The sequence below is a fragment of the Bos grunniens genome, chromosome 11, assembly GCF_055505025.1.
Source record: "Bos grunniens cultivar Pamir isolate PY7600 chromosome 11, Bosgru_T2T1.0, whole genome shotgun sequence".
Taxonomy (NCBI): domain Eukaryota; kingdom Metazoa; phylum Chordata; class Mammalia; order Artiodactyla; family Bovidae; genus Bos; species Bos grunniens.
Genome location: NC_141175.1, coordinates 78,283,061 through 78,309,864, shown reverse-complemented (window position 1 = coordinate 78,309,864; position 26,804 = coordinate 78,283,061). Strand labels below are relative to the sequence as shown.

General features: G+C 55.0%; 1 protein-coding gene and 1 long non-coding RNA gene across 10 annotated transcripts in view; one reads left to right on the top strand and one right to left on the bottom strand.

Moving 5' to 3' along the window:
- Window positions 1-26,804, top strand: part of TTC7A (tetratricopeptide repeat domain 7A) — a 123,495-nt gene that overhangs the window by 53,531 nt on the left and 43,160 nt on the right. For 7 of the 9 annotated variants that reach the window (XM_086327090.1, XM_086327093.1, XM_086327096.1 and 4 more), the window contains 6 exons: window positions 6,882-7,019; window positions 8,562-8,645; window positions 12,817-12,921; window positions 22,076-22,193; window positions 23,846-23,903; window positions 25,045-25,117. In XM_086327090.1, the coding sequence (XP_086183216.1) occupies window positions 6,882-7,019; window positions 8,562-8,645; window positions 12,817-12,921; window positions 22,076-22,193; window positions 23,846-23,903; window positions 25,045-25,117 (576 nt within the window). Of the gene's footprint in view, window positions 1-6,881; window positions 7,020-8,327; window positions 8,440-8,561; window positions 8,646-12,816; window positions 12,922-17,489; window positions 17,657-22,075; window positions 22,194-23,845; window positions 23,904-25,044; window positions 25,118-26,804 lie in introns of those variants that run through there. The other 2 variants (XM_086327098.1, XM_086327097.1) reach the window with 2 other exon arrangements.
- Window positions 10,472-11,229, bottom strand: LOC147363364 (uncharacterized). Its single transcript, XR_015137014.1, has 2 exons — window positions 11,097-11,229; window positions 10,472-10,624 (listed from the first exon to the last, which is right to left on the bottom strand). It is a non-coding gene; the product is annotated as an uncharacterized LOC147363364 (long non-coding RNA).

Genomic DNA, 26,804 nt, shown 5'->3' with positions numbered 1-26,804 from the left:
ATGCGCAGCAGAAGACGTGCTCTATGGCTGGGAGGAGGCACTCTTCATGGCTGGGAGGAGGCACTCTTCGAGGCTGGCTGGTTGGTTTCCTCCTCCTCACACCCAGCCTGTCACACATCTAGAAGTTTCAGACATCTGGAGGAGGGTGTTGGCGATGGAAGTAGTTTGATGTCTCATCTGAGGGTTTTCCACCTGGGGATCAGGATCTGACCACTGTGGCTCCAAGTGGTTTCTCAGAGTGACCAGACTGCCCCTGACTTCTCACCTGCCCTAGATGTACCCTCTCCTTCCCCACAGGTCACATTCTCCATCAGTTGTGGGCACCCCTGCCATGTTCCTGCTCTGACCCCTTAACTGACCACCTGAGGCTCAGCCTGACCTCCATGTACCAGCAGGATTTTCCTCATCTCCCTTTAATGCTGGCTGGGTTTGGCTGGAGGTGGTCAGGAGAAACTTCTAAAGAAGATGGCTGCCTTGCGGGCTCCTTGGGTTATCCCAATCCCTATAGGACTCACTAGGCTACGGCAACAGCTATTCCAGCACAACCAGCCCAAGAGGCAGAGTCATCACAGCTCTCCACCTCCAGGTCCCCGGTGCAGCTGCTTCAGGAAAGGGTGTTTACAGGTTTCCTCTCGGCCCGTTTTGTGATCTGGAACTCACAGGAGTATTCTGTCTGAGTGCAGGGCTGGTAACGTAGGTATGGTTTTTATGGCAGGCTGAGTGCGATCAGAATGAATAGGGGAGCCCTTGTCTTGCAAGAGATAAATAGGAACCGTACAAATGCTATCATAGAAATGCATAGGACATGAGTTACAACTGGCTAAAGGAGACTTGTGTTTTGTACTCAGATTTGAATTTGGGGGGCCAAAAGGGCATTTAAAAATGCCTACCCACCTACCCATCCATCCACCCACCCACCCTCCATCCATCCAGTCTTGTCTGAGCAGCGATGATGTGGCATGCGTGCTCAGCACTGGCGACAGAATGATGACAAGTTAAAACCACAGCCCTTGTCCCAGATGTCCTCCTACCTAGTGGAACATGCATCTAGGGACCCGGAGGAGGGCCTGGCCCCCCAGTCAGAAGGAATTAGCTCAGTCTGCTGAACCTCAAATGCATATTCTGGTTTTTGAAAAACCATGTGTCAAAATCAGCCTGATTTTCTCACTGGATAACCAGAGGGTATAGGACTCTGTCATTTCTAAAATCTTGATCTCAGGCATGAAAATGTGTTATAGCAAACTCAACCCCCTGTTTCTTTCAGCTGGGGGAGAAGTGGCTGCTGCTGTCAGGCTCCTGGGAACTGAAAGAACACAAGGCTTGGGTTAAGAGAGGGTGGGTGGGTGGATAAGTCTCTGGGGCCTGGGATCCTGAGGTCAACAAACTAACTGCCACTCATGCCCAAAGGCAGGCAGCCAGCCATTTGAATCTTGAGTTGGCCATTCACAACCTTTATAGCCTGGACAGGTTCTTACCTCCTTGATTCTCTTGTTTTCTCATCTGTAAAATGGGACCAATAAGATCTCTTTCTCCACTGGGTGGATGAAGTACAAAAATGAACACCAAGATGCCCGGTACATTGTGGGTGGCCAACATGTTTTTGTTTTATCCTTATAGATACCTGGTTCTGACTCAGTAATTTTAGAAAACATTTAGGTTCAGTTCTGGTTGGATGATAAACTGGTTTGAGGATACAGTTTTGTTGTTGTTGTTTTTTAAAAAGTGCTTCCCGGACTTGATTCCATTTGGAACTCCGCAGATGAGCACAGATTGTTCCAGCTTCTGGCACCTGGTTTTCTCGGACATGAGGCCCTGTGTGCTGCAGGCTGTGAGGGGAAAGGGCTTGTTAACCACTGCCAGCTCAGAATGCTCGAGGCAGTGGAGATGGGAGAGCCTCTCATCCTCGCTGGCAGGAAAGCTTCTGCTGCAGAAGCAGGGGGCTGAGAGGGGCCTGGCCAGGATCCTGTGTAGATGATACGTGGCACAGAACATGTTATTTCTCGGTTCTGTGGGCTGGCGGCTCTCGAGCCAGTGGTAACGATGTCTGCTGGTGGGGGGCACAGCAGGAGCAGAATGTGACTGTGTCCTCCAGGGAGGGAGACTCCTTTCTAGGGGGATGGCTGTGGGGGGTGAGCAGCAGGCCCGGAGGCGGGGTCCATGGCCAGCCGAGAGGCTGTCCCTGAGAACAGGGCTGATGTGGTCCAGGGAGCTTGTTCTCTGCTGAGAAGCAGCCCCTGAGACCTGAGTGAGAAGCCCAGCCTCATGTTTTGCTTTGGTGCTTCCCAAGCAGAGCCACCCCAGGGCCTCTGCTGGTGTGGGCGGGGCTGGCGGATTCTTCCTAAGAGATACCTGGAGGCAGGGGACGACTTGGGGTAAAGTCAGAATGTCTAGGTTCTAATCTGGGTCCTCAACCCCCTATCTGTATGCCTTGAGTATTCTTCTTGGTCCCTCTGGACCTCCGTTTTCCCATCTGATAAACAGGACAATAGAATAGGGGATGGTCATTGTCAGCATTATGTGATAATACTTACAAAGGACTCTACAAGTTAGTTCCCTTTCCCTTTACCCTGCTTGTGTCCAGGATCAGAGGAGAAATGGGGCTGTCAGGGCTGTCTGTGGTCAGGGCTGTCTGTGGCCCTGCGGCCAACAGAGGCTGGGGACCAGGGCTGGCCGAGAAGCCCATAGGGCCGCAGGTACTTAGGGCAGTAGAAGCTTGTCCTAGACTGGCTGTCGGAGGTGCAGCCTTAACTCCTGGAGACCGCGCACAAGTTAGCAAAGTTCCTCGCACAAGTTCCCATCTGTAAAGGGAACACCGGCAGTGTCATCCCGCCCTTCCATGGGGTTAGTATGAGATCATGGCAGTGATAATTCAGCTTCTAAAATGCGTGGCACCCACACGAGGGGTGGCCGTTTGAGCAAGGACCATCCTGTCTGAGGTGTCACGCCGCTGGTCCGTCTGGGGCAGAAGACATGCCCTTGTGGGTGTTTTCTTAAGGCGTGATTTTGCTTCATGGGTACATGTCCAAAGGCCACAGTGGGTCACACTGGATGATGGAGGGGTGGGAAGAGCATGTTTCTTTGACTTTTCCTCTTCTGACCTGCTTGGTCTGGGCAGACTGCCCCTTGGAAGGACAGCAGAGCAGAGGGTCCAAGGCTAGGAGCTGGCACAGGTGATGAGCCCTGCCTGGGATTAAGTGCATGAAGTAAACAGGAGCAGGGCACCCCCCGAAGTGGAGGAGCCTGAGGTTTTGCAGGGGAAAACAGGAGAATAGCCTGTCATTATCCCAGACTAGTAAGGAGTGGGGTGATGAGAAGAACATTTAGTTTCCATACAGTTCATGACTGTCACTGCATCTGACGTGCAGGACGTCCTTGTGAGGACATTTAAATGGTGGAAGGGAAGTATGTGAGGGGGCCAAGGGTGAGGCAGGCAGCTGATGGAGCTGGGCGGGGCGCAGAGTTGTGGCCTGAAGGAGGGAGCTCAGTGGAGGAGGAGGGAGCTCAGTGGAGGAGAAGGGAGCAGGGCAGCTAGGGCGCCCTGGGTGGGGGCTCAAGACCCGAGAAGGTCTGAGGCCCTGTGCACCAAGGCCTGCTCTGGTCCCTGAGCTGCATGTGAATTCACCCTGTCACCAGCGCCCCCACCCCCGCCCCGAACTGTGGCTTCCTTTTTTCTTTTCTGGTTCTCCCCCACCCCACCCCGTTGTCATGGTTACATATACATGCTACCCAGCTGCCCTGCAAACCCGGGAGTGTTTCACCACAGCCCTGCCCCAAAACCATAGCAACTGCTTGCAAACTTCTGCTTTTGGGTTTCCTTTGGGGAACCACACTTCCCTCTTGGTACAGGTGCCAAGTCCTGAGGACCCCTGGGAAGATGCCTTTCCTACTGTCTCCGTGTTGGGGTGGGAGGGAGTCCTCAGACAGAGGAGATGCTGTGTGGTTCCCTCATCCATTTCTGTCCTTCTAACCTAAGGCTTGCCCAGAGCTTAGGAGTCCACATCTTCCTCCTACCAACCACACACATTCAGAGACACTGTTCTCTTAAAGGTCAGGGTCTAGGGCAACAGGAGGAAGTTTCCACATGAGGGCCAGAATCTTTCTGTTTCAGATGTCACTTGAGAGTGCTGTGTGCAGGCTTGTGCTGGGGCTGGCAGGCTAGAGATGAGCAAGATGCATTCCTGCCCTGAGAACTAATGAGCAAGGGGGGCATGTGGGGCCCGGGTGTGTGCCTAGGGTTGGGAGAGGATGTGAGGTGGGCAACCTCACCTGGCAAGACAAGTCAGGGAGAGCAGCAGAAGGAAGGGGTCCCCAAATTGAGAACACAGATGGGCCTTGGTGAGGGGAGGGAGCTGCAGGGAAGGACCTGGGAGCTAGTGGAGAGAAGCTGGCCAGCGGCATAGGGCTCCTTCGCAGCCACAGAAAGGAGTGGGGGTCTGGCAGGGTGCTCCTGGAGGACAGGCCAACCAAAGCTTACTGCTTACTGTCCCCTACAGTAGACTGGGTCCTCGATCCTGCAGGGTACTGCTGCTGTGTCCTTTTCCACAGCCCCTCCCTGAGAGCAGGGACTGTGTCTCCCCCCGTCTCAGCCCCAAACCTCCGGGCCCCATCCCACCATAGAGGCAGCCCCCACCCTGGGTGGCCGAGAGCTGGGGAGTTGCTGGAGGTGGAGGAGTGGGCAGGTCCATGGCTGGGCACAGAGTGGGTTTTGTGTTCCTTGGTGAAATAGCTGCTGCCAAGGCTGTCCTTAGAATCTCTTCTCTTCCTGTTAGTGCCTGTGTGGGTGGATTTCACTGGGAAGGAGGGGGATTTCTTTGGCACTTTCCCTCTCCACTCCTCTCCCTTAACCCTTTGGCATCTGAGCGGCTCTTGTTTACCAGGCTGGCACTGGGACTCAACCTTTCTGGGGATCTTCTTCCATCCCCAGCACCCTCTCCTGGGGCAGTCCATGCCCATTGGGGTAGTGGACAGCCCTGGCCTGTTGTGCCCAGAGGAGCAGCTCCATCAAGGCCATTGGGCTGCCTTACTGAAAAGCCCCCACGAGTGAGTCACGTCCTTGGGTCTTAGAGGCATTTTGGCTTCTAGAAGCCTCTGGGAATGCACGTCAAGCCTGCACGGTGGGACATGTCCAGAACCTATAATCCAAATACCGTTGAGCTTTTGCCTCTGTAGCCATCACCCTTGGGAGCCCCAACCCCTGCCCTGGCGGAGGCAATAGTAGTATTACATGGAAGGAAGTTGTGAGGACCACCTATGGACACATTGTTTGAACCTGACCAACAGGATCTGGGTTTTAAGGGTCAGGAGGAGGTCTTTTTAATCCTGTCAAAGAGGTCAAGTCCCTGGGTCTGAGGTCCTTTGTGGGGTAGTAGAGGAGAGTGAGTCTCGACTCATGAAAGGGGGTTCAGCCCTTTCTACAGAGGGAGGGGGTGCTGGGAAGGGACCCCTTTGGTGGAGAGGAGGCAAGAGGAGGGAGGACGCTGGGAGCGGCCAGTGGGAGCGTCTGCCCAGAACCCAGCTTTGCTTCTGCTCAGACACAGCCCTCAGAGAGAGAGAGAGAGAATGTATATGTGTGTGTGTGTGTGTGTGTGTGATTGGAGGAGACACAGGGGGACCAGAGCATTCCCAGCCTTCCCCCAACCCTGTCAGGATCCCCATGACCCCTGTTTAGCTTCTCCTGAATGCTGTCCCCAGAATGTGAGTGTACAAGAATGGGTGGGACCACGGGCCACAGAACAAGTGGGTCGCCAGTTCCTGATGGGGGCATTTCTAGCTTGGGTTTACAGAGCTCCTCCTTTAAATTGTGCAGACTCGCCCACTCCTAAAGCACGTTTTCTCTTGCCCCTCCCCTCTCAGAGCAGTCCCTGGCAACTCTGAGCTACTGGACTCCTGGGTGCTGGATGCCAAGCACAGAGACCTTGGGTTGTGGGGAAGTTTCTGAGGACAGAGGAGAGTTCCATAGTGAGAAGTCAGGGACAGGGTCTGGGCCGGACATGGGGGTGATGGGAAGGAGGTATAGGGGTCCTTATCGGAGGAACTTGGGGGCACCTTCAGAGGAAAAGGGTGCGGAGCGGCCACCGCCCAAACTCTAGTCCTGTGAGTCAAGCCGCAGAGCCGCCCCCAATCTTGTCAGTTCCCAGTGTTATCTGAGGGTTGTCCTGTGAGTGGATGATTACACACACAAGGACTGTCCCAGAGGACAGCTGGCCTGTCCTCTCAGCAATGCCAGTGTCCTGGAGACAGAGGAGGGCCACGGGACTCCTAACAGTGAAAGGAGGCACAAGAGACTTGGTGCCCACCTGCAGAGCATGATCCTGGGTTGGATCCTGGCATGACGGCTCTTCCATGAAGGCATCGGTGGGCCGGGAGGCAAGATCTGAATATGAGCTGCTCGTAGAAGATAGAGGGGACAGTGTTCCATCTCCTGAATTTGGCATTTCTGTTGTGGTTATAGAAAGAGTGTCCTATTTAGGGATGAAAGTTCAAGTTGCTCTAACTGGCTACCATAACTACTGCTGCTGCTGCTGCTACTACTGTTACTAGAGAGTCAAAGCCACTGTGGTCCACATTACCAAGTTGGGTTTACTGCTCTTGTATTACTGTTCTTGCAACTTTTCTATAGGTTGGACAGCTTGCAGAGTAAAACACTGAATAAAATCAGGAGCAGGGACTCAGGACTGCTCCATCACCCCAGCCTGGGCTACAGGTGGAGGGTTTGCTTGCTGTCGTGGTGGTGGGGAAAGGCTCTGGCTGGCTCTAGGAGTGTGGCCTGGGTCAGCAGCGAAAGGGTGAAGGTCACTGGGCCTCAGAGGCAGGGGCCCTGTGAAGACAGGCACCTGTTTATTCTCTGTCCTCACTCTTTTCTAAACCGTGTCTCCCCACAGGCCACTCGGGATGTGGTGCTGAGCCGGGCACCGGAGCAGGAGGAGGACCGGGCCGTGAGCCTGCAGAATGCGGCGGCCATCTATGACCTGCTGAGCATCACGCTGGGCAGGCGGGGCCAGTATGTCATGCTCTCCGAGGTACAACCCCCTCCTCATCCCTCCTCTGCCGCCACCAAGAGGTCCGGCTCTGTTCTTAGGAGACCCAGCGCAGAGAGGGGCTGCCCTTCACTGGCAGAGTGTATCTGTTTTTTCGAATGTTGTCATGTGTTTTTTTCTTTGAAAGAGCACGTGGTGTTATATAGCGAAGCCCAAGAGGATAATTATCCACCCCTCCGTTTCCCCTGGAGGTGATGCTGGTTTTCTGTGACTGCCTCTACTGGAGGGGTTCTGAGCTGAGAGTGGTTGGGAGCCTGGATCCCCCTCCCACCCCCTCTAGAATGGGCACCCCCATTGTATTGGGCAGACCCTACTGGGGCAGCACTCCATGGGCTGGACCCAGGGGATAGTCCCGCTCCAGGATGTGAGGACCAGGGGCACAGAGCTGCCCGTCCCTCCTGCCCTCCCCTGGCACCCAGGGTGAATGGCATGTGCACATATTTGAGCTTTCAGATCCAAGCTGAGATCAAGGGTGGCTCTAGGGCCCTGGGCTTAGGTGGCCCTCTCAGCAGCAGATTCTCTGTCCACATGTTTGGGAGAGCTCCCGAGAGGAGGGGCAGTGACACCTGCCGAGCCCTTGCTTACACCAAGGCATCACGGGAGGCGCTTCCAGAAGATACCATCTTTAGTATCAGGAGATAAGTGGTCTCTTAAGTTCGCCAGTGAGGAGGGCGAGGCCTGGTCAGGTGGTTCTGCCCGGGTGCAAGGGAGTGTGTTGAGTCAGCATGGGAGACCCAGGCCACTGAGCTCTGCAGGTGCCTGTGTGTGGCCCTGTGCCCCTCACCTCTGTCCCCGGCCCACCTGACTGGGGCCATACGGTACATCCTGGCCTCATGTGCTGGCTCTGCCTCTGTCGCTGGGAACCACTCCTGTTGGTTACTGTCAGGTCTCACGGACAGCCCCTGACTTGGGGTGGCCCCGATAAGAGGGCCAGGGAGCAGATGGTTTTTCTTGATGGTTGTCGCGAAGAGCAGAAGGAAGCCTGTGCATTCGGGCATCATTCTGTACACGGGCTTCAGAGTCAGTAAGTTTGTTGCTTACTGGCCCTGCAACTCTGGCAAATCAATCAAGTCTCAGCTTCTTCATCTGTGCAATGGGGGTAATTAGAGAAGCTGCCTCAGTGAATTGTTGGGAAGAGTAAATGTGTTTGTCCATGTAGAAAGCTGAGGATGGTGCCAGGCATAATAGTGAGAATTGTCAACTATTATTTTTATTGGTTGTTCACATTTTGAAAGCGCTGTCACAAATCTCATTTCATGCGCTTTTCACTGTCGCCCTGATGTGGTGTTCACATGATACGGTGGAGGGAACCCAGGGCCAGAGAGGGCGAGAAGCTTGTGCAAGGACATGCAGCATGCGACGGTAGAGACAGGCTGCCCCTGGAGTCCTCTGCAGGAACCAGGTGTGAGCTCTGGCTGCCTCCAGCGCAAGTGGCTGGAGCAGTGATTCCCCTGGAACGGTGTGGGTGGGCCAGGGCAGGGAGGACCCCTGAAGGGAAAGTGTTGACCGACTCCCTCTTCGCAGTGCCTGGAGCGAGCCATGAAGTTTGCATTTGGAGAATTTCACCTCTGGTACCAGGTGGCCCTGTCCATGGTGGCCTGCGGGAAGGTAAGGCCCAGGGCAGGCTGGGGGCTGCACACTCCCCCTCAGAGGGGGCTGGGGGCTCCATTCTCCACTAGTCCCTCGCAGAGGCTGGCAAAGGGTGGGGCAATGATTCAGAAATATTGTCCCGCAGCGGATGTTAATCTCCAGGGAATGAGGGGCACGAAGGGTGGCCCACAGACCCCAGGGTGAACCTGATGTCTTATCTGTGAGTTACGACGGGGCCAGGTGTATAGGTGTGAATCTGTGGATGGTTTTCTCTGAGTATGTGTGCACACGCGGGGCGTTGCAGCATTTCTGCCTGCGAGCTGGTTGGTGTGATTGCCTGAGACAGGCATGGACGTGGGTTCCCAGCGAGGGGAACGGTGTTCTGTTGGGGGCTGCATCTCTTCTCGTCTGGGAGTGTGGCAGCAGGAAGGACCTTCTTGCAAATCCAGAACTTCCCTAGGAGGGAGGGGTTGAAGGGTAGAGCAGAGCACCCCCCTTCTCCCAAGGAAGTGTTTTGGGTGCTCTGCGAGGTGGATGTGCTGGGGTGGTCAGGAGGAGTCCTGCCCGGAGCAGGGCTGACCTTATCCAGGTCTCCAGAACTGTGTTTGCCCTCCACCACCCTCTCCCCAAGCCCTGTCCCTGCACCCACTGGTTTTCCCTCCCATGAGAATCACACTTACATAAGCCTCTATTCTCAGCAGTGACATGAAAGGAAAACCTTTCCGGAGCTGGGTGCTGAGGGTGTTGGGGCTGAGGATGCTACGAATGCAGGAAGTAAGGAGGCTTGAGCTCACAGATCGTTCCAAGAGCTATAAACACCCAGAGCCCAGTTGTGGGGCTGAGGGAATTCCTCCCCCACCACCCCCAAGCCATTTGTGCCACCTGCTCTTCTAGCCCTGCAGTCGTCTCCAAGGAGGGTCCTCCTGGGCTTGCCAGCACCCTCCCCGCCACCCCACCCCACCCCCCGAAAGGAGGCTATGCTCACCAGGTTCTGGTGGGGATGGGGGAAGAGCAAGTGCCTCTTCTGACAGGTGGGAAGGGGCTGGAGAAGTACAGCCAAGAATCAAGCAGGAGCCTTCTCTGCACCCTTGTTACCTTGCCAAGTGTTTTTCTTCCCAGCCTCTTCCCCTTCCCTCATCATCTTGGCCACCTCACAGGGCATCCTGTAAGTCATGACATGATGTACCCTGGCTGTGTGCTCAGCAGGGTCTTGTTGAGGGTCAGAGGGAGCTCAGAACACAGATGGGTTGAGGCCAAGGGGAGGAAGAAGGGGGCTGGGGCTTGTATGGAGCCTGGGGAGGTAGCTGATGATGACATTTGACAGCTTCTTTCTGCCTCGAGGAAACAGAGAAAGAGCCTCTAGTCTGAGTATGGTCTGGGAGGAGAGGCCCAGGGCTAGGTCTCCACCCTTCTGTGGGTCGTGGACCACTTTGAGATGCTGAGGAAAGCTGGGGACCCCTCCTCAGAAGAATGCACTGCTCTCAGATGTTAGCTTTAATTTCTGGGGGTGCTCCTGGAAGGCCCCCGTTTCAGGAGAAAGTGTCACACCAACCTGGGAATTACGAGGTCTTCAACCCCCTTACTGAAAAGAGCCAGGCTCAGAGAGGTTCAGACGCAGCCTGGCACACCCCAGAATCTGGGGAGCTGGTGTCATGGCCTGGCTCCTTCCCAGAACAGGAAGGTAGACACAAGAATGGGCTTACAGGCAGGAGGTTGGAGTGATCAGTGAGTGCCTCGTGCGTGAGGCCCCACAGGCTGTGTCACACCTACACCTGGGTTAGTGCAGCAGGAGATTGCTCTGGATGCAGGCTCTCCATCCCCGCCCCTTAGGAACCCTGCACACCAGCTCAGCCTGCCTGGTTGGCCCATGCAGCCCTGGGAAGAATAGCCAGACCTTGTCCTTTGCCAGGAGCCTAAGGTGGGAATCCAGGTTCTGTCCCTGCAGTTGTGTGCAGAAGGTGAGGCCAAGCGGATATGAGTATATCCGGCACCTCCACCTGCAGGAAGAGAGGACAAGTTCCCTGGCATGATTTAGGTCGCTTCTTCTCTTGGTCTCCTCAGTGGCTGCGTTGCTAGGTAACCAGCATGACAAAAAAAGAAAAAAAAAAAAAAAAGAGCCAGCAGCTCTGACTGAGGAGTCCTCAGATGGCTCCTTAAATAGCAGTGTTTCCTGGTCCAGGTCGGGGTGGGACATGGAGGGTCAGGGTTAGAGAAGTCTGGGTTTCAGGGATGCTGAGGTCAGCAGCCAGGGAAAGGGAAAGGGCTTGCTTCGGGGTGGGGCAGAGGGGGCCACAGCGAGGGGCTGGGAGCAGCCTCCAGAGAGAGGGTTTTGGGAGAGGGGGGTGGCCTGGCACCTCCTGCCAGCCCTTCGCTGGCCTCTCTCGCCACAGCCCACACCGAGAATCCCCCTGTCCCACAGGCCCCCAGCCTCCCAGCTGGTCGTATGCTAACACTCTCTTGGTCTCTTACCCTCTTCTTTCCTGAGAGAGCAGTGGTGCGGGGCTTTGTCCTCTCCACCCAGCCTTTCTGTGGGTCTCTTGCCCCTCCCAGCAGGGACCCCACAACTCCCAGTGCCACGCTTGACACGGAGCAGGCCTGAGGCTGAGACACCTGAAATCAGCCTAATAAGCCTGAGCCCAGAGCCCAGGGAAGTCTGTCACATCTGGGCTGAGAAAAGCTCTCCTTTCTCTGCGGGGAAAGGAAAGGCAGGTAGAGAAAGGCGGGGTCCCAGGGTGGACACAGACCAGTGGGGCCCCAGGTCTGTGTCCACTAGTCTCCGTACTGTGCTGTGGACAGGGAGCCTTCACAGAGTCCCCATGTCCTCACGGGGCCTCTGGAGTAGCCAGGGAGGATGAAGCTAACTAATGGTGGCGAGCTGGGCCAACAGTAGGGCCCAGCTTGTGGGAATTGTAGTTACACAAATGTGCACACGTGCGTGCACATGCGTGTGTAGGAGGGAGACGGAAGCCTCCTCGCTGGCCAAGGTAGGCAGGATAGGACAGTGGTTAAAGTCAAACTCTTCAAACCCCAGCTCAGCCATTTATAGTCAGTGTGGCTTCAAACACACCACTTCTCTGCATTTCAGTTTCCTCATCTGTAAATAGGGACAGAGTGAAACAGGAGGGAAGGGGGCAGGGACAGCCTTTAGGATGTGATGAAATAGTTGGAATAATCCTCCCACTCATTAGCCTATAGTTACCCAGCCCGTAAAAACTGACTGTGCCATATTTCAAGGGCGCTCTCTCTTCTGGCCCACACTCTGTGGAGTGTGTTTCTCCCTAAATAAATCCACTTCTTACCTATCACTTTGTTTCTGTCACTGAATTCTTTCTGTGATGAGACATCAAGAACCTGAGCTGCATTAGGTCCTGAGAACCAGGTGTGTGATCTCAGTTAAAAGACCATAGGTTCAAGCCCCAATCTGAGTTACATGGTTTCAATAGCAACCTACCTCATAGGAGAGTTGTGAAAAATAAATGACTTCATATTTATAAAGCACTTAGAACAGAGGTCAGCAGACTTTCTGTAAAGGGTCAGAGAGTAAACATTTTTTACTTTGTAGATCAAACAATCTTTGTGGGAACTATCCCACTCTGCCTTTGCATCATGAGAGCATTTGTAGGCAATACTCGTCTGAATGGGTGTGGCCAAGTTCTAATAAAACTTTATTTACAGAAGCAGGCAGAGGGCCACATTTGGCCTGTGGGCTGGGCTTTACTGACCACACTTGGCCATCCTCAGCATGTCTGTGGCCCCATCTCCATGGCTTCTTTCCTGACAGCCTTTTTGCTCCCGCCAGTCTCCATGTGGGTGTGTCCTCCTCTTATCACCTGTAAAACCTTATCACCTCTCAGAGATTTGAGAGAGTTTCCTTCTACCTCTAAAATTCCTGTGGTTCACATGTGAATTCCTTTTGAAGAGTTTCCCTATTTTTTCTCCTTAGCTCTTGTTACATCACCTCTGGCAAGGGTCACAGCCTCCATTTTCCAGATGAGGAAACAGCCCCGGGGGGACTTGCCTGCCACCACCGCCTGGGGTCCTTCCAGTGGGCCTCTTCCTGGCTTGGGAGGAAAGGGGTGCAGGGCAGGGGCTTGGCCGTTTGGGAGATGCCCCCACTGAAGGCATGAAACACCCAGTCTGCTGCAACCCAGGGCTATGAGTGACCGTGTTGCTGCCCTTTCTCCTGCAGTCATCCTATGCCGTGTCGCTGCTGCGGGAGTGCGTGAAGCTTCGGCCCTCGGACCCCACCGTGCCCCTGATGGCCGCCAAGGTCTGCATCGGGTCCCTGCATTGGGTGAGTGATTCCGGTCGCAGGGCCCAGGTCCTGGCAGCTTCCTGCAGGAGGGTGGCAGCAGGTGGGTGCGTCTTGCTGTGTGTGGAAGGGGTGGGGGAGCGGAGAATGGCTTCTGAAAACTCCAGCCTTCATCCCCCAGCTCAGGATGGTGTCAGGTTTGTGCTTTAGCCTTGACTTTCTCCAGGGAGCCAAATGTGGAGTCAGAAGACAGGGTGCCCCCCACCTGCCCAGCACAGGGGAAATGAGCAGGACCTTGGAGTTAACCTGGGCTAGCCCACCGTTCAGAGTCGGAATCAGCTCTGTGCTGGATGGGAGGGTGGTCTCTCTGTCAGCCACCTCCTTCCCTCTGGACTCCAGCACCCAGTCCCTGCCTTGTGCTCAGCTGCCTGCTTACCACTCTCTGCTGAGGCGGCTGAACTACAGACGAACTCAGCGTTCGCCCTCTCCCCACAGCAACTTTCCCTCTAGGAGGTCAGCAGGGGGAGTGGGGAAGGAGCCCTGGCCCAGGAACCCAAAGCGCCAGGCCTCGCCTGCTGCTCCCCTCATCCTGGCTCCCTGGCTGCTGCTCTCGGCCTGGGGGATCTTGCAGCGGTGCCTCTGCCCAGCTGTCTGCTCTCACTGGAAGCTCCTTTGCCCACTTTCCTGGCTTCCCACATCAGCCTCCTACGTCCAGGCCGTCCTGTTTCCACCCTCTTCAGCAACTAGAACAGTGCAGCGTCTCTCCCACGTGTTGGCTTTCAGCCCCACCTACATCTCTCTTCAAGCTCAATAAGCCTAGTTCCTTCATTGGCCCAGTGTCTCCCAAAGAGGGAGCTTCTTCCATACATGTCCCTCCCATTCCTGATGTCCTGACACCCCTGCCTGCCCTTGTTGTCAGGTGCCCAGCTTGTTCCAGAGCAACAGGGGCTAGGTTCCAGGTGCCTCTGGTAGGTGCTTCAGAATTAGCAGCCTCTCCAACCCCTCCATCTCTGGGGAGGGAGATTTTGCGTTCTAACCCTTCCCACTAAGTATGCTGAGGACCCTCTCAGAGGGCCTCCGCCTCCCCACCCAGTGGGCCTGATCCTGGCTCTGCTGCAGGGACTGGCTCCCTCGGATTGGGGGTGGGGGCGGGGAGCAGCACCTTTCCCTCTGTTCCCTGGTCCTCGGGTCCCCGTGTATGACGTGCGAGTATGGCCCTGCCTTGGCCCCACCTGACTGTGGGAGATGGGGGAGGAGAAAGCATGGCTTTTGGCCACAGGCTTTATGACGTCCTGTAAGACTGATCTGTAATAGGCTCTCAGCATTTGGAGGAGGCAGCGTGATGAGGGGGGTAAGAGTTTCACTGTCGTGTGGTATAAATGATGAAAGTCAGGAGAGGGCTGGACAGGTCAAGGAGGCCTCCAGGAGGAGAGGGCCTTGGATGGGGCTCAGAGGTGGTCCCTTCCATCCCAGCTTGCTTTCCTCGGCTTCATGGTTACTGGGGAAGTTGCCTGTCCCCCCAGTGTTTTTCGGGAGACTGTTGGCATCGTCCACCCTAGAGGACAGGGTCCCCTCTGGGTGGCATGTGGGTACCAGCAGAGTGAGGACCCAGGCTGAGCACAGCAGTGGCGGGTGGTCATGTGAGCCAGAGGATGCAGAGCGTGGGCTCGCTGACCCCTAGCTCACAGCCCTGTGTGTTCCCAAGGCTCCAGAGAGGGGCCTCAAGTGCATCCCTGGGATGAAACCCAAATACCCACCTCGCCAAGGGTGGGTGGGGAGGGCATCTGTGCTCCCAGGGGCTGCTGGCTCTGAGACGGCTGTGGGTCCACCCAGGCAGTGCCGCCCTTGCCAGGAAGCCCTAAATTTAGGTCTTCCCACCGCGGAGGAGCTGTTTCCCTTAGCAGTATAATGACAGTAATTATGTGCATTCAGATTACATGGTAATAAAATTAGGATCCAATCAGTCCAAATTGAAATCAGATGAGTTGGGAGCAAAGTAATCAATGACAACATAAATAGAAAAGCCCAAAAGGAAACCTCAGCATGCAGACTTGACATCCGAAATGGGGAGAAGAGTGAGTGAGCCATTTAACCTTGGCTGAAAAACATATTTGGGTTTGGGGGCCGGTTTGAACTAGAGTTTAAATCAGGTCCAGGCTAGAGCGTGGTCCTGCTGTAGGGCTGGGGTGGGCTCCTGGCAGCCTTCCTTGCTCTGGAACCTCATTTCTCATACCTTCCCTAAAGCCTCATTTATACCTGCCTTGGACACTTAGCATGATGCATTGCGTTTCCTGTTGCATATGTTTCTTGAAGGCAGGAACTCTCTCTCCTCTTTCTTGAAACTGCAGCCCAGAGTTCATGCCGGGTGCTGATTGGATGGATCCTACTTGGCAAGGAGTTCTGCCTTGTATGGTACTTGCCTTTCCATCTAAACAGGAAGCTTCTTCACATATTGTGTCTCATATCCTCAGCCCTTTGCTCCCACAAAGAACCCTGCACATAGTAGGTTTTCAGAAATATAGATTGACTTTGGCTCCAGCCGGCCAGGAGGGACAGGTGTGGGAAATCTGCATTTGGTTCACGGGTCTCCCTGCTTGCTCCCTGGGTTGGTGCTGTGCCGAGAGCAGGCTGTGGGTGGCCAGGGGCAGCCTGTTCTCCTAGGAGGCCAGGGGAAGGGTGGCCCACGCTCTCTGTCCTCAAGGCTATGAGCAGGAAGAAAGGGTCTGACAGGCAGGCAGAGGGGCGCTGGTGCGGGTGGCAAGCACAGATCCTGAAAGGCGTCTGACGCCACCTCCGTCTCCTTCCTTCATGTCTCTTCTGACTCACGTCAGCCCCCAGCAGGCCCAGCCAAGCCCCATGAGCAGGGGATGGAGATCTGGGGGTGGACAGTTTGGCCCAGGTTGCAGGAAGGGAGGCTGAAACTGGGACTTGGAAAAATGAGTTGTGCTGGGTGAAAGCAGACTAGGTGGCCATGTGCCCAGAGGTGGGGCACCTGTTACCTCCATGTCCTGTCCTTATGCCTAGGGCTAATGTCCCTGTGCCCAGAGCCAGTGTGGGATGCTCCGGGCTGGGTCTGAGAGCAGGATTGCCCAAGTGAGAGTGGGTGAGGAGGGGCCTGGGCAGAGGGACCTGTGATGTCCCAGGGTTGAGAGCACTGGTCCCGCCATTTATTCTGAGTGGAGGAGGGTGTCGTGTCCAGGCTCTGACCTGGTGACAGCGGTGGGGCAGCCTCCTGCCTCAACATGGCAGTGTCTTGCCAGGGTCCCAGCCAGTTATTCGAGGCATGAGAAAGAGGAGCTGTAAATATTTTTTCATATCCCTGCAAACAAAATTAGTTCAAATTCATTTAATTAAAAAGATAAAAACCTTTCTAGGCAGCTAGGGGGTGTGTGTGTGTGTCACATGTGGAAGGAGAGGAGGTTATGGAACTGAAAAGCAAGCCATGCTTGTTTTTTAAAAAGTCTGTGGTGCTGTCCCTCAGCCTCTTCCCCTAAGGGGGTGGATGGGGTAGTGGAAAGAGTGCAGGCTTTGGAGGCTGAGAGGATAGGGTTCAAATTCCTGGCCTTCCACTTAGTAGCTGTGTGACTCTGGGTAAGTAATTTGCCCTCTCTGTGCCTTATCAGTAACCTGGAGATAGTTGCATCCACCATTACAGGATGGCTGTGACCCCCAGGGCTGAGCAGTGTCTCTGCTTAGCACGTGGGAGGTGCCTGGTCAATGGTAACCATCCCTGTGATGGCCCCTTTGAAATAGCAGCCTCTCAGAAAGGATGCGCCTTTGTGGTGTTGCCTTTGTTTTTTGAGATTCAGAAAGATGGATTAAGTGTTTTGGAGTCCAGAAAGAATGCCAGCTGTCCTCCCTTGAGCTTGTGGAGATACGAAGAGTACCTGTTCCTTCCAGGAAGAAAAAATGTGTTTGGGGGAGAGCAAATAACAATAGGTCCTGGACCCTGTGGGAAGCAACTTAGGACAAACTGGAGGTGCTGTTTAAACAGAGCTTTGCAGGCTCAGAAGTGACCTTTCTCTGGCTCCCTGGGCAGGAGGAAGAGGTACAACCAGCCTGGTGCCTGCGAGATGAACCAGGCAGCCCGAGCAGGAGCAGAGTGTACAAGCCAGGAGCCTGGCTGTGCGGGGACCAAATTAGGAGAATTGGAGATAGGCAGGAACTTGGAAAAGCACGGGAACACTCCCTTACTTACAGAAAGGAAAAGCAAAGGATCAAAATGCTGCATCCTTTCTTACATCCTTTTCCCCAAAGGGTCACAGAGGAGAAAAATGAAGACCCACAGAGGGCAGCCATGAATTGAGCAGCTCTCAAAGACCTAGATATAGACTCAGAAGACCTGGGTTGAAAACTTAGAAAATGTTCTCCCATTTACTAGCGGGGTGACCTCAGATGGGTCCCCTAAGTGCCCTGTACCTCTCAACCTCAGCTGTGAAAAACCCTTCTGTCAGCTGGCCACCGTGCTGTGACGCTCTGGTGGGCACCCAGATCTGGGGGGATCTCCTCCTGGGTGTCGTGGCAGAGTTACAGCTAAAAGAGGTGTTAAAAAGCCGTGCAGGGGGACTTCCCTGGTGGTTCAGTGGTTAAGAATCTGCCTGCCAATGCAGGGGACAGGAGTTTGATCCCTGGTCCGGGAAGATCCCACGTGCCACAGCTATTGAGACAGCGCTCTAGAACCTGTGTTCCACAGAGGAGCCACCACAATGAGAAGCCCTCTTGAAGCAATAAAGACTCCGTGGAGCCAAAAACAAATAAATATTAAAAAAAAAAAAAAGCAGTGCAGGAGAATGGTTGAAAGCTTTGAAAACCCCTCACCCTAGAAGTATTTTAATGAATAAGGAGGGCGCAGTGCTGTAACCTGAGCAGATCTTACTGAAGCAGGGGCCACAACTCTAGAGCCATTAGCTGTCCACTGTGGAGGCCGCAGGAGGAGGCATGTGGGGATTGGGAAGGGCAAGTGCGGTATCAGATGGCTGGGTGGTTGTAGATGGGCAGGCTCTGGGCAGCTCAGTCAGCAGTTTGCTTTTCACATCACAGATTGAGACCTACTACTTGATTACGAAATAGAACCCTTTTATAAAGGGAATAGAGAATAGCACAGAAAATATCTGAGTGTATTATCCACAGTAGAAGTGAGTACTGTGACACAGCTAGGTGGGTGGTTACTGGTGTGTGTATCGCGGACCGTGGCGGGGGAGGGGTCAGAGAGGTGGGCCCACCTGGCACAGCTGACTGCAAGGAGACCCTGGTGTCCTTGTGTAGAATCACTCCTTTTCTGTGATTAAGGGTCACGCCAGAGACGGAAGGCAGGCAGTGGTGTCTCCTCTCTGAGTTCCAGGAAAGTCTTTGATGCCACTTCCTAACTTGTCAGTGAGTCCATGTAGCTGTAGGGAACACGAACTCTACCCAGATGGCACCTGCCACCTGTATTAGACTGAGACTTAAAAAAATTCTGGAAAATTAAGCTAATTATAGATCTAATATCACAGCTAATAGTGATAGGTTTCTTCAAGCATTGCTCTGAGCGTTTGTCCTGTCTTTATTTCATCATTCAGTCCTCCCCACAATCCTGTGAGATCCAAACCTGTTATCCCCATGTTACAGAAGAAGGAACTGGGTGACAGCAGAGTGAAGCAACTTGCCCAAGGTCATACAGTAAATAGCCAAGCCAGGATTTGAGTTCAGGAAGCCTGGCCCTAATGCTTGTGTTCTTGGCTGCTAGGCTGTCCTGATCTTTGCATGGAAAACTTGCTCAGGGGCTTGGAGTGATTCTGGATTTAAGTGGGTTTATCACACTTAAGGGTTTCCCTGATAGCTCAGTTGGTAAGGAATCTGCCTGTAATGCAGGAGACCTTCATTCAGTTCCTGGGTCGGGAAGATCTGCTGGAGAAGGGAAAGGCTACCCACTCCAGTATTCTGGCCTGGAGAATTCCATGGACTGTATAGTCCATGGGGTCGCAAAGAGTCGGACACAACTGAGCAACTTTCACTTTCACTTTACTTCATCACACTTAAAGACAAAGGTGGGAAAACCATATTCTCAAGAGTTTTAGGATTCCCATTCCTGTCTTAGATGAAGGGGAATTGTGCATTATGTATTTATATTTTATATTTAAAATACATATATATTTGAGGATTTTGTTGATTTTTAATGCGATAGCATTTTCCCCTTTGGCTGGCTAAAGTACCCATGAATAAATATATTAATACTGTATATTATATTTAATAAAACTAATATAATTTTTTTCATTCATAATCATCACTTTGACTCCACATGCAAAAAACTTTTGTGGTAGATAATAGAGATCAAAAGTGCTGTCGGCCACATGAAAAAGTGGTACACTGAAGCCTTGTGGGTTTGATTTGAGACAAATGCTGACACCACGCTCAGAGACCATTTTAAACTGTATGGGCAGGGCTGGCAAGTACTGGCCAAGGATGGCTACTAACCTGGAGTCAGAGTGGACCACAAGTTGGAAAACCTAAGGATGCATGTTGTCACTTTTTGAAACTAAAGGCTGGTGAGCCCTGTTAATCCAGAATATGATATACATGAATTGCAGAGTAACTTTTCCCTGTATGCCAGTAATCGCTGAGCTTCATTCCTGGCACCCTCTCTGCGTGGGTTGCAGGAGATAGAAGTTGGCATTTGCCTAGGAGAAGGACATGGCCATGAGAAGAGTGTATATACATGGAGTGCAGGAGGTTTCTGAGTTCTATTTATAATTCGTATGCAGGAGGCCTGGGTTTGATCCCTGGGTTGGGAAGATCCCCTGGAGACGGGAAAGGCTACCCACTCCAGTATTCTGGCCTGGAGAATTCCATGGAGTATATAGTCTGTGGGATCGCAAAGAGCTGGACACGGTTAAGCGACTTTCACTTTCACTTGGTGATTTATAAAAAAGCTCGCTCCCATTTGAATGGGGCATAGCGATGCCTGAAGACAGTGGAAGACAGACCACACCAGCATTGCGCGTATTTCAGAGGAGGCAAGATGCCGTTTGCTCACTTGCCCTTCCCTTGGTGCTTCCTGTCCCCTCTGCCAGGAGGCCTCCTAGGACAGCCCCAGCCAGGCAGTTTCCCCCTCTTGGATCTTCCGTGGCCCCAGGCCAGCACCACACAATGGAGCCTTAATTAAGAGCCACCCTGTCCCATGGGGTCCTCCCCCGTTAGAGAGTCCATGTGTGCTTCATCCAAGCATCCTGTGCCTGTGACGCTGTGCCGCCCCAGCCAAGCGCAGCGTAGAGCCGAGTGCTGCAGAAGCCCCCGTGGAGGTTTGTAGGGAGGAGCAGTTAGGGGTTGGCAAGGGGTTGGCCCCAGCTCCTCATTTTGCAGATGAGGACCTCTGGGGCACAGAAAGGAGAGGAGGTGACTTGCCCGAGGTCCCATATCTATCAGGGGCCCCCTCACTCAAGGGGGGCTTGAGTGAGTGATAGTTGCTCAGTCATCTGACTCTGCAACCCCATGGACTGTAGCCCACCAGGCTCCTCTGTCCATGGGATTCTCCAGGCAAGAAGACTGGCGTGGGTTGCCATTCCCTTCTCCAAGGATGTTGGGGTCTTGCCCAGTGCTCAGCCTGGCTCTGACTTCAGGCCCCGCAGCTCTCCTGCATCCTGCTGGGCCACGTGCTCCAGGAGGCAAATCTCTGCATCCACTGCCCTCAGTCCTCCCGGCAACCAAGGCTGGGCAGCAGGCAGCCATGGGGTCTGCTAAGCTGCCTGCCTCTCCTGAACCCCGAGACCTCAGGCCTGAGGGTGATGTAGGCCCAGCTCTCAGCTTCCGTGTCCTTCCAGTGACCAGTCTGCCAACCTGGAGGCGGTCCACTGCCCAGGTCAGTGGCTTGAGCTCGACCACATGGGGGCTGGAGAGCTGCCCTTGTCAGCGTTTGTCGTGGCTCTGGCTGGGCTACTGGGAGTCAGCCCCCACCGCCCCCCCAACCCCCACCATCGCTCTCTGGGCTCTCAGCTCACCCACTCTACCTCTCTTGTACTTTGGGAGTTTTTAACTCCTCTGTTCTGTGGGTTCTCTGCTCCGCCAGCCTTTTCTTGCACATAGCTCCCCACAGCTGTGCCCTCAAGGTGGACTCAGCCCAGCTCGCCTCCCCACAGCTAATGACCTCTCTCTCAGGCTCCTCTAATACTCCAGGGAAGGAGAGCCTACCAGTGCCCCCAGCTATGGCCTGCAGTCAGATGACAAGATGCACAGAGCTGTCCCTCTCCTGCCGAGGGGGGTGGCCCTGGGCAGGGACAGGCACACTGGCTGGGGTGTCAGAACCCAGCTTAACTTTGTGGGCCCCTCTGGGTGGTGGAGGGGAGTCTCCTACAAGGGACCCCGACCTCTGGGTGGCAGTGGGGCTGTGGGTATGAATCCCTTGCTGAGGGTGGTACCAATCATTCTTGGTGACACTGCCATACCAGCCACGTGGGCAGATGACATTCCAGGGTTGGGCGAAGGGAAGGGGCCTCTGGGAGGCCTGTGAGCGGGCACAACTGAGGCCCCCAGCTGTCCCCTGCCTGCTGTGTGGGTGCCCCAGAGGGCTCGTGAGAGCCGCCTGTGTGCTCCTCTGTTCGTGTCACGCGTGGTGTGTGAGATGTGTGTACACGTGACCTGCGCCAGTTGGTCCCTTTCCAACTGAAACAGTCCCTCCTGCTCCCAGGACAAAAACAACCCCAGGCCTTTTTCCCCTGAAAAGTTAGAGCGCCTGGTGTCGGGTAGCAAGCTCACAGCCGGAGAAGGCGTGGCGGCCTGCCTGCTCTGCAGGGTGGGTTATCCCAGGGCCTGGTCCCCAAGCCCAGCCTGTACCCCGCCCCAACCCCTGCCTGCTTCCGGCTCCCCTGTCTCTGCTGATGAGCAGGGCAGTGACAGCCATGGGGGCCATGTGAAGAAAGAGGCTGCCGCAGACTGTCCAGGCTCTCAGAGCAGCTGTGGGGAGCTGGGGTCTCTGGAGCAAGGCAGACTTTCCCTGTGAAAGGTAGCATCCCATGACCTGGAACACAGGCCCCTGGATGAGGGAAAAGGTCCAGATTGTCACAGGTGGAGGAAACAGCTATCCTTCCGTTCAGTGGCTGGGTGGCCTCTGAAAGGCGCCTGGGCCTCTCTGGTCAGGTATGAGGAATTGCAGTTCCAAGGGTCCCAGGCTGGGTGCCTGTGAGTAGCTGCCCTCCCCAGTGACCTTTGCCTCCCCTCTTTGCAGCTGGAGGAGGCAGAGCGCTTTGCCATGATGGTGATCCACCTTGGGGAGGAAGCCGGGGAGTTCCTGTCCAAGGGCTACCTGGCACTGGGTCTCACTTACAGCCTGCAGGCCACCGACGGTGAGTGTCGGGGCCCGGGAACCTCCACTCGGGGTGACTCGGGCCTCCTAATGGCCTCTCAGGCCTCTTGTCCCGTCAGTGTCCACCCCCAACACACTTCCATTGACTCTTCTAGAATAGGTGTGCAGACGTACATAAAAACACACATGTGCAGACGCAGACACTCACACACTGATGTGCACGAGTGTGTGTGCACACACACATCCCAGTTCATTTCTGCTTTTGCTGCCACTTTGCCAGCCTCAGGTATGCCGTCTTCATGAACCTGGTTCTTTCTCCTTTCAAGGCTCAGCCCCAATTGATCTCTGCCCCGGAACTCCTGGGGCGTTTGTGCCACCAGCCCTGAGCCCCCAGTGTCTTCGTTCTGGTTCACCTTTACCCGCAGCACCACTGCCATCTTTTGGGGTCTTTTAAATCCCCCCGGTGCATGGCACAGAGCTGGGTACACAGCAAGCATTTACTAAATACGTGACCTGAGCTTGGTGCCTAGGCTCCCCTCCTGCCGCCTGGAGCCTGCATTCCCTCCCCAGCCCCACCAGCTCCACCTCCTTCTGTATCCTTGCAGCCTGAGGGAAAAGGAGCGATAGGTCCCCACCCAGGCCAAACCCAGAATAGTCATCAGCCCCCCACACTCCCCAAATGCCATCTCCTGGAAGTGGGCTTCAGATGCCCACACAGCGAGAGGTAGGAACAGCTGGTACTTGCACAAGGGAGGGAGGAGGAAGGGTAAGATCCTGGTGCAGTGCCAGCTCTTTGTTCTTGAGTGACAGTGGTCACTTCGAGGTGTCAGTGAGGCTCTGATAGGGAACCCTGGGGTCCCCACACCCTGGTCAAGTGAGGGAGTCATCAGTCCCTTGGTCAGAGTCCAGAGACCCTCCATGTGCCTTTAATCCTCTAGAAGCAGGGCTGCTCTATGAGCTTGGGACCCCTGACATGTATCCCTGCCTGGTGCTGCCAGCAGCATCCTGACATACTCTGACTAGAGCCTGTGACAGTCATTTTAAAGCTTCTCAGGGGGTTCAGTGTGTAGCTGAGGCTTCAAATGCGTATCCTACTGCATTTAAAGCCGATTTAATTTACCAGGGAGGTATCTGTTTTGGGTTAAAGCAAGAAGCCTCATGGTCAAAGTGCAATAGAGGTTTCTGGGGTGGGCCGGCGGAAGAGGAGGTCGTTTCCAGTGGGTACAGACACTGTCAGGGGTGGTAAGATGTTCTGGAGATGGATGGTAGTGATGGTTGCAAGACATGGTGAATGTACTTAATGCCACTGAATTGTCCACTTGAAGTTTGTTAAAATGATTAGAAAAGAAGGAGCCTCCTGAGTAAGGAAGCCTAGGGAGGCACATGCCAGGACAGAGGTGTAACTTTTCTCCAGAAGCTCGGGCCTTTGGAAGGATCAGGATGGCCCATGCGGCAAGGAAGGCAAAGGGGTAGAAGGACCTGTTGTGCCAAGAAGTGTGCATGCCAGGAGGCTGGGGCCAGGGGACATCTGCACCCCTTCCCCCGGTAACCAGGGCACCAGTCCGGAGCATTTGCCAGACAGGGTCCCGGTGGGGCCTCTCCCCGCAGAGCTCCATGTCCCGGGTGGGGCAGGGCTGGGTTGGCTCCCTCCAGCAGCCCCTCACGGCTCTGTTTCTGTCCTATGTCCTGCAGCGACTCTGAAATCCAAGCAAGATGAACTACACCGGAAAGCACTGCAGACGCTGGAGAGGTAAGGACGCCGAAGGGCAGCATTGTGTGAGGCGGCTTGTTCTCCTCTCTCAGGGGACCTTCTGGTGTGACAGAGCAGAGTTTTCTGTCTCCATTTTGTTGACCAGCAAACTGAGGCTCTGAGAGTTCACGCAGGAAGCAGGGACAGGCCTTTGCGGTTGGGTGGTCTGGTTGAGCATTTCTGCACTGGTGGAGCTGCCCCCAGGCTCAGCTCTCCTGCTTCTGAGTTCAGGGGACATGAGAGAAAGCAGGAAAGCACCTTGCACAGTAATCTACAAGTAGCAGGGGCTCACAAAGGGGATCTGCCTCCTCCCAGACCCTCCCCAACCTAAGAGCTGTGAGGCTCCCTCCCCCAGCCCTCAGAGAGCTTTCCTTAGACGCCAGAGTCTGGGAGGGAGTTAGGTTTGGGGGTGGTGGGGGAGAGGCAGAGAACCCTTCCCCCAGACCCCTCCTGTGAGTTCCTCTCCACCACAGCCTGGCCCTACCTGAGCATTCCTCTCCCTCCTTCCTCTGGCCATTGTAGGGCTCTTCCCTCTGAGCCCTGCTTCCTCTGAGCATAGATGGCAGGGGCTGGGTCAGGGCCTGCCCCAGACTTCTTGTGCCAGCTTCCTAGGAACATCCAGCTCCCCTCTGGGGCAGGTTGTTCTCAAACCCAGGGAGGAAGGAGAGTCCCATTCTGGCCAACTCCCTCTGAGCCCCAGGATCAGGGGATAGTTCCTTCCTTCCCCCACCGGCTCTTCACTCCCAAGGCTTCCAGCCCAGAGAGGCCATCCAGCCCCTTCATCCTCCAGAGGTCTTCACTGTCCCACGTGGAGGGCAGGCTGCAGGCTCTGTACAGGGCCCATCCAGGCCAACAACTGCCCGGAGGAGAGGGGCTTCCCTCACCTCCTAGTCCCGCCCTCCCAGGTACCCCCCACTTCAGCCAGAGCCAACCCTCTTGGCAGTCACCACCCTGGCCTGGGGTGCCCCTGGGCTTTCCGCCCCAGCTGTCATCTCCCACGGGGCACCCTCCAAGGTGGGGCTGGGCAGAATTTCCAGCATTTGGCCCTGCTAAAAGTGCCCAGCACAGGGCTGGCTGTGACCCTCATCATGCTGGTTGTCGACCCTTGATGGCTGATTCACTGCTCCCCTTCCCAATACAGAGCCCAGCAGCTGGCGCCTGGCGACCCCCAGGTCATCCTGTATGTCTCCCTGCAGCTGGCCCTCGTCCGCCAGGTGAGTCCTAACACCCAGGTCTCTGGGGGTGCTGATCTCCTCCTGGCCCTGCTGCTTTTATCAGCTGTGCAACCCTTTGCAAGTGACTTGATCTCTCTGAGCCTCTATTCTTATCTATTAATGAAAGTGCCTTCATACTCCACCTCAGAGGGCCCAGGCAAGGATTAAGTCAGTTACTGTGGTAAAGCCCCTGACCTCTGGTGGGCACACAGGAAGGGCTTGTTCTCTGCCCTCACTCCCCCTGCAACACGTCCGTCTCCTGAGGAGTTGACAGGAGACCTGAGTAAACATTTGTGTCCTCACCTTCACTGAGCTTTCCCCAGGGGCCTAGGGGAGCAGAGAGATTGTCATGTGGAGCTGCTTCTGTGTGACACAGAGCTTCCCCTGACCGTGTGGACTCCACCACCAGGCTTGGCCTCTGGGGCCTCCTATCCGCTGACCACCTCGATCCCCAAGGCTCTCTAGGCCCACCTGCCTTCTCTGAGCTGAGCTGTTGGTGCCGAAAGGTCTGCTGAGGGACTTGAGTGAGGTCAGGCAATTACCCACCCAGCTGGTTGCCTGTCAGAAAAAAGTGAAGGTTCCCATCCCCCAGGCCCCTCAGAGTCTCTGCTCTCACATGGGCCCCTCAGGCTGGTGCTCTGTGTGAAGCAGGGCCTCCCGGTGGCCTTTCTCTGGTGCGTGTGGACACTGGGCCACTCAGGGACTGCAGACAAGCCAGCAGGACCGGGGCTGGGCTCTAGCCTGGCAGAGAGGAGTCCGCAGAGCCCTCTGGGTGGTGGCTGCTCGCGGTCGGGTGATGGGCAGCCTGGCTGGCAAGAGCACTGCTGTCTTTCCACGGGCGCGGGCCAGCCCTGCAGCTGACGACGAGGGTGCCGTTGACCCCATCTGACACCTGAGGCGCTGCGGCTCTGCTGAGCTCAGGAGCTAGGAGCTGGCCGCGCGTGCACAGTTCAGCTTCAGAGCCCACTCTGACCTAGTTAAAGCAGCCCTGTGTGGCTCTAAGAATCCTGTTCCCCTGTCCCATTTGGAAGCGGGCACTTGGAGCCTTGTCCACCAGCCTGGTGGTTGGTTTTACAGGCCCGTGTCAACTTCCGGCCCCTGATCCTGTCTTCAGGGAGCCGTCTTTCCAGCCCCCATGCCACTTGCCCCCTGTTCCCGACTCCCAGGTCCTAGAGTAGGCACTCTCCACCATTGTCTCCAGAAACATCAATCCGCTCTGGTGCTCCCTGGAGCATGAACACAAAGATGTCCAAGACCAGTTTATTTTTAGCCCTCAGTTGGAGAACCAGTACTTTCCTTGCCAGTCCAGTTCCTGATAAAACCTTCCATGATGCATTTTTTAGTATCTTTAATTATTCAGTCACCTCTGATGAATGGCGTCTGTCCTCCGGGAGAGATGGCTGGGCCAGGCCAGTGGAGCCTGGTACCCCATGTCCTTGGGGCCCCCAGATCTTGGTAACCTCAGGGGGTTGAGGGTCTCTGAATGGACTCTAAGCTAGTCCTGTCTGCCTTGGTCTCTGAGGCCCTCTGCACCATCTTTTCCAAAGCATGTCTAGCTGCTCAAACAGTGAAGGCTGCGGGTTTGGACACCCAGCCCAGGATCATGCTGCTGGAGCAGCCTTGGGGTGGGGGGCATGGGCAAGCTGAGCCAGCAGTCACACTGACCTTAGCTTCCTCCTTTACTTTC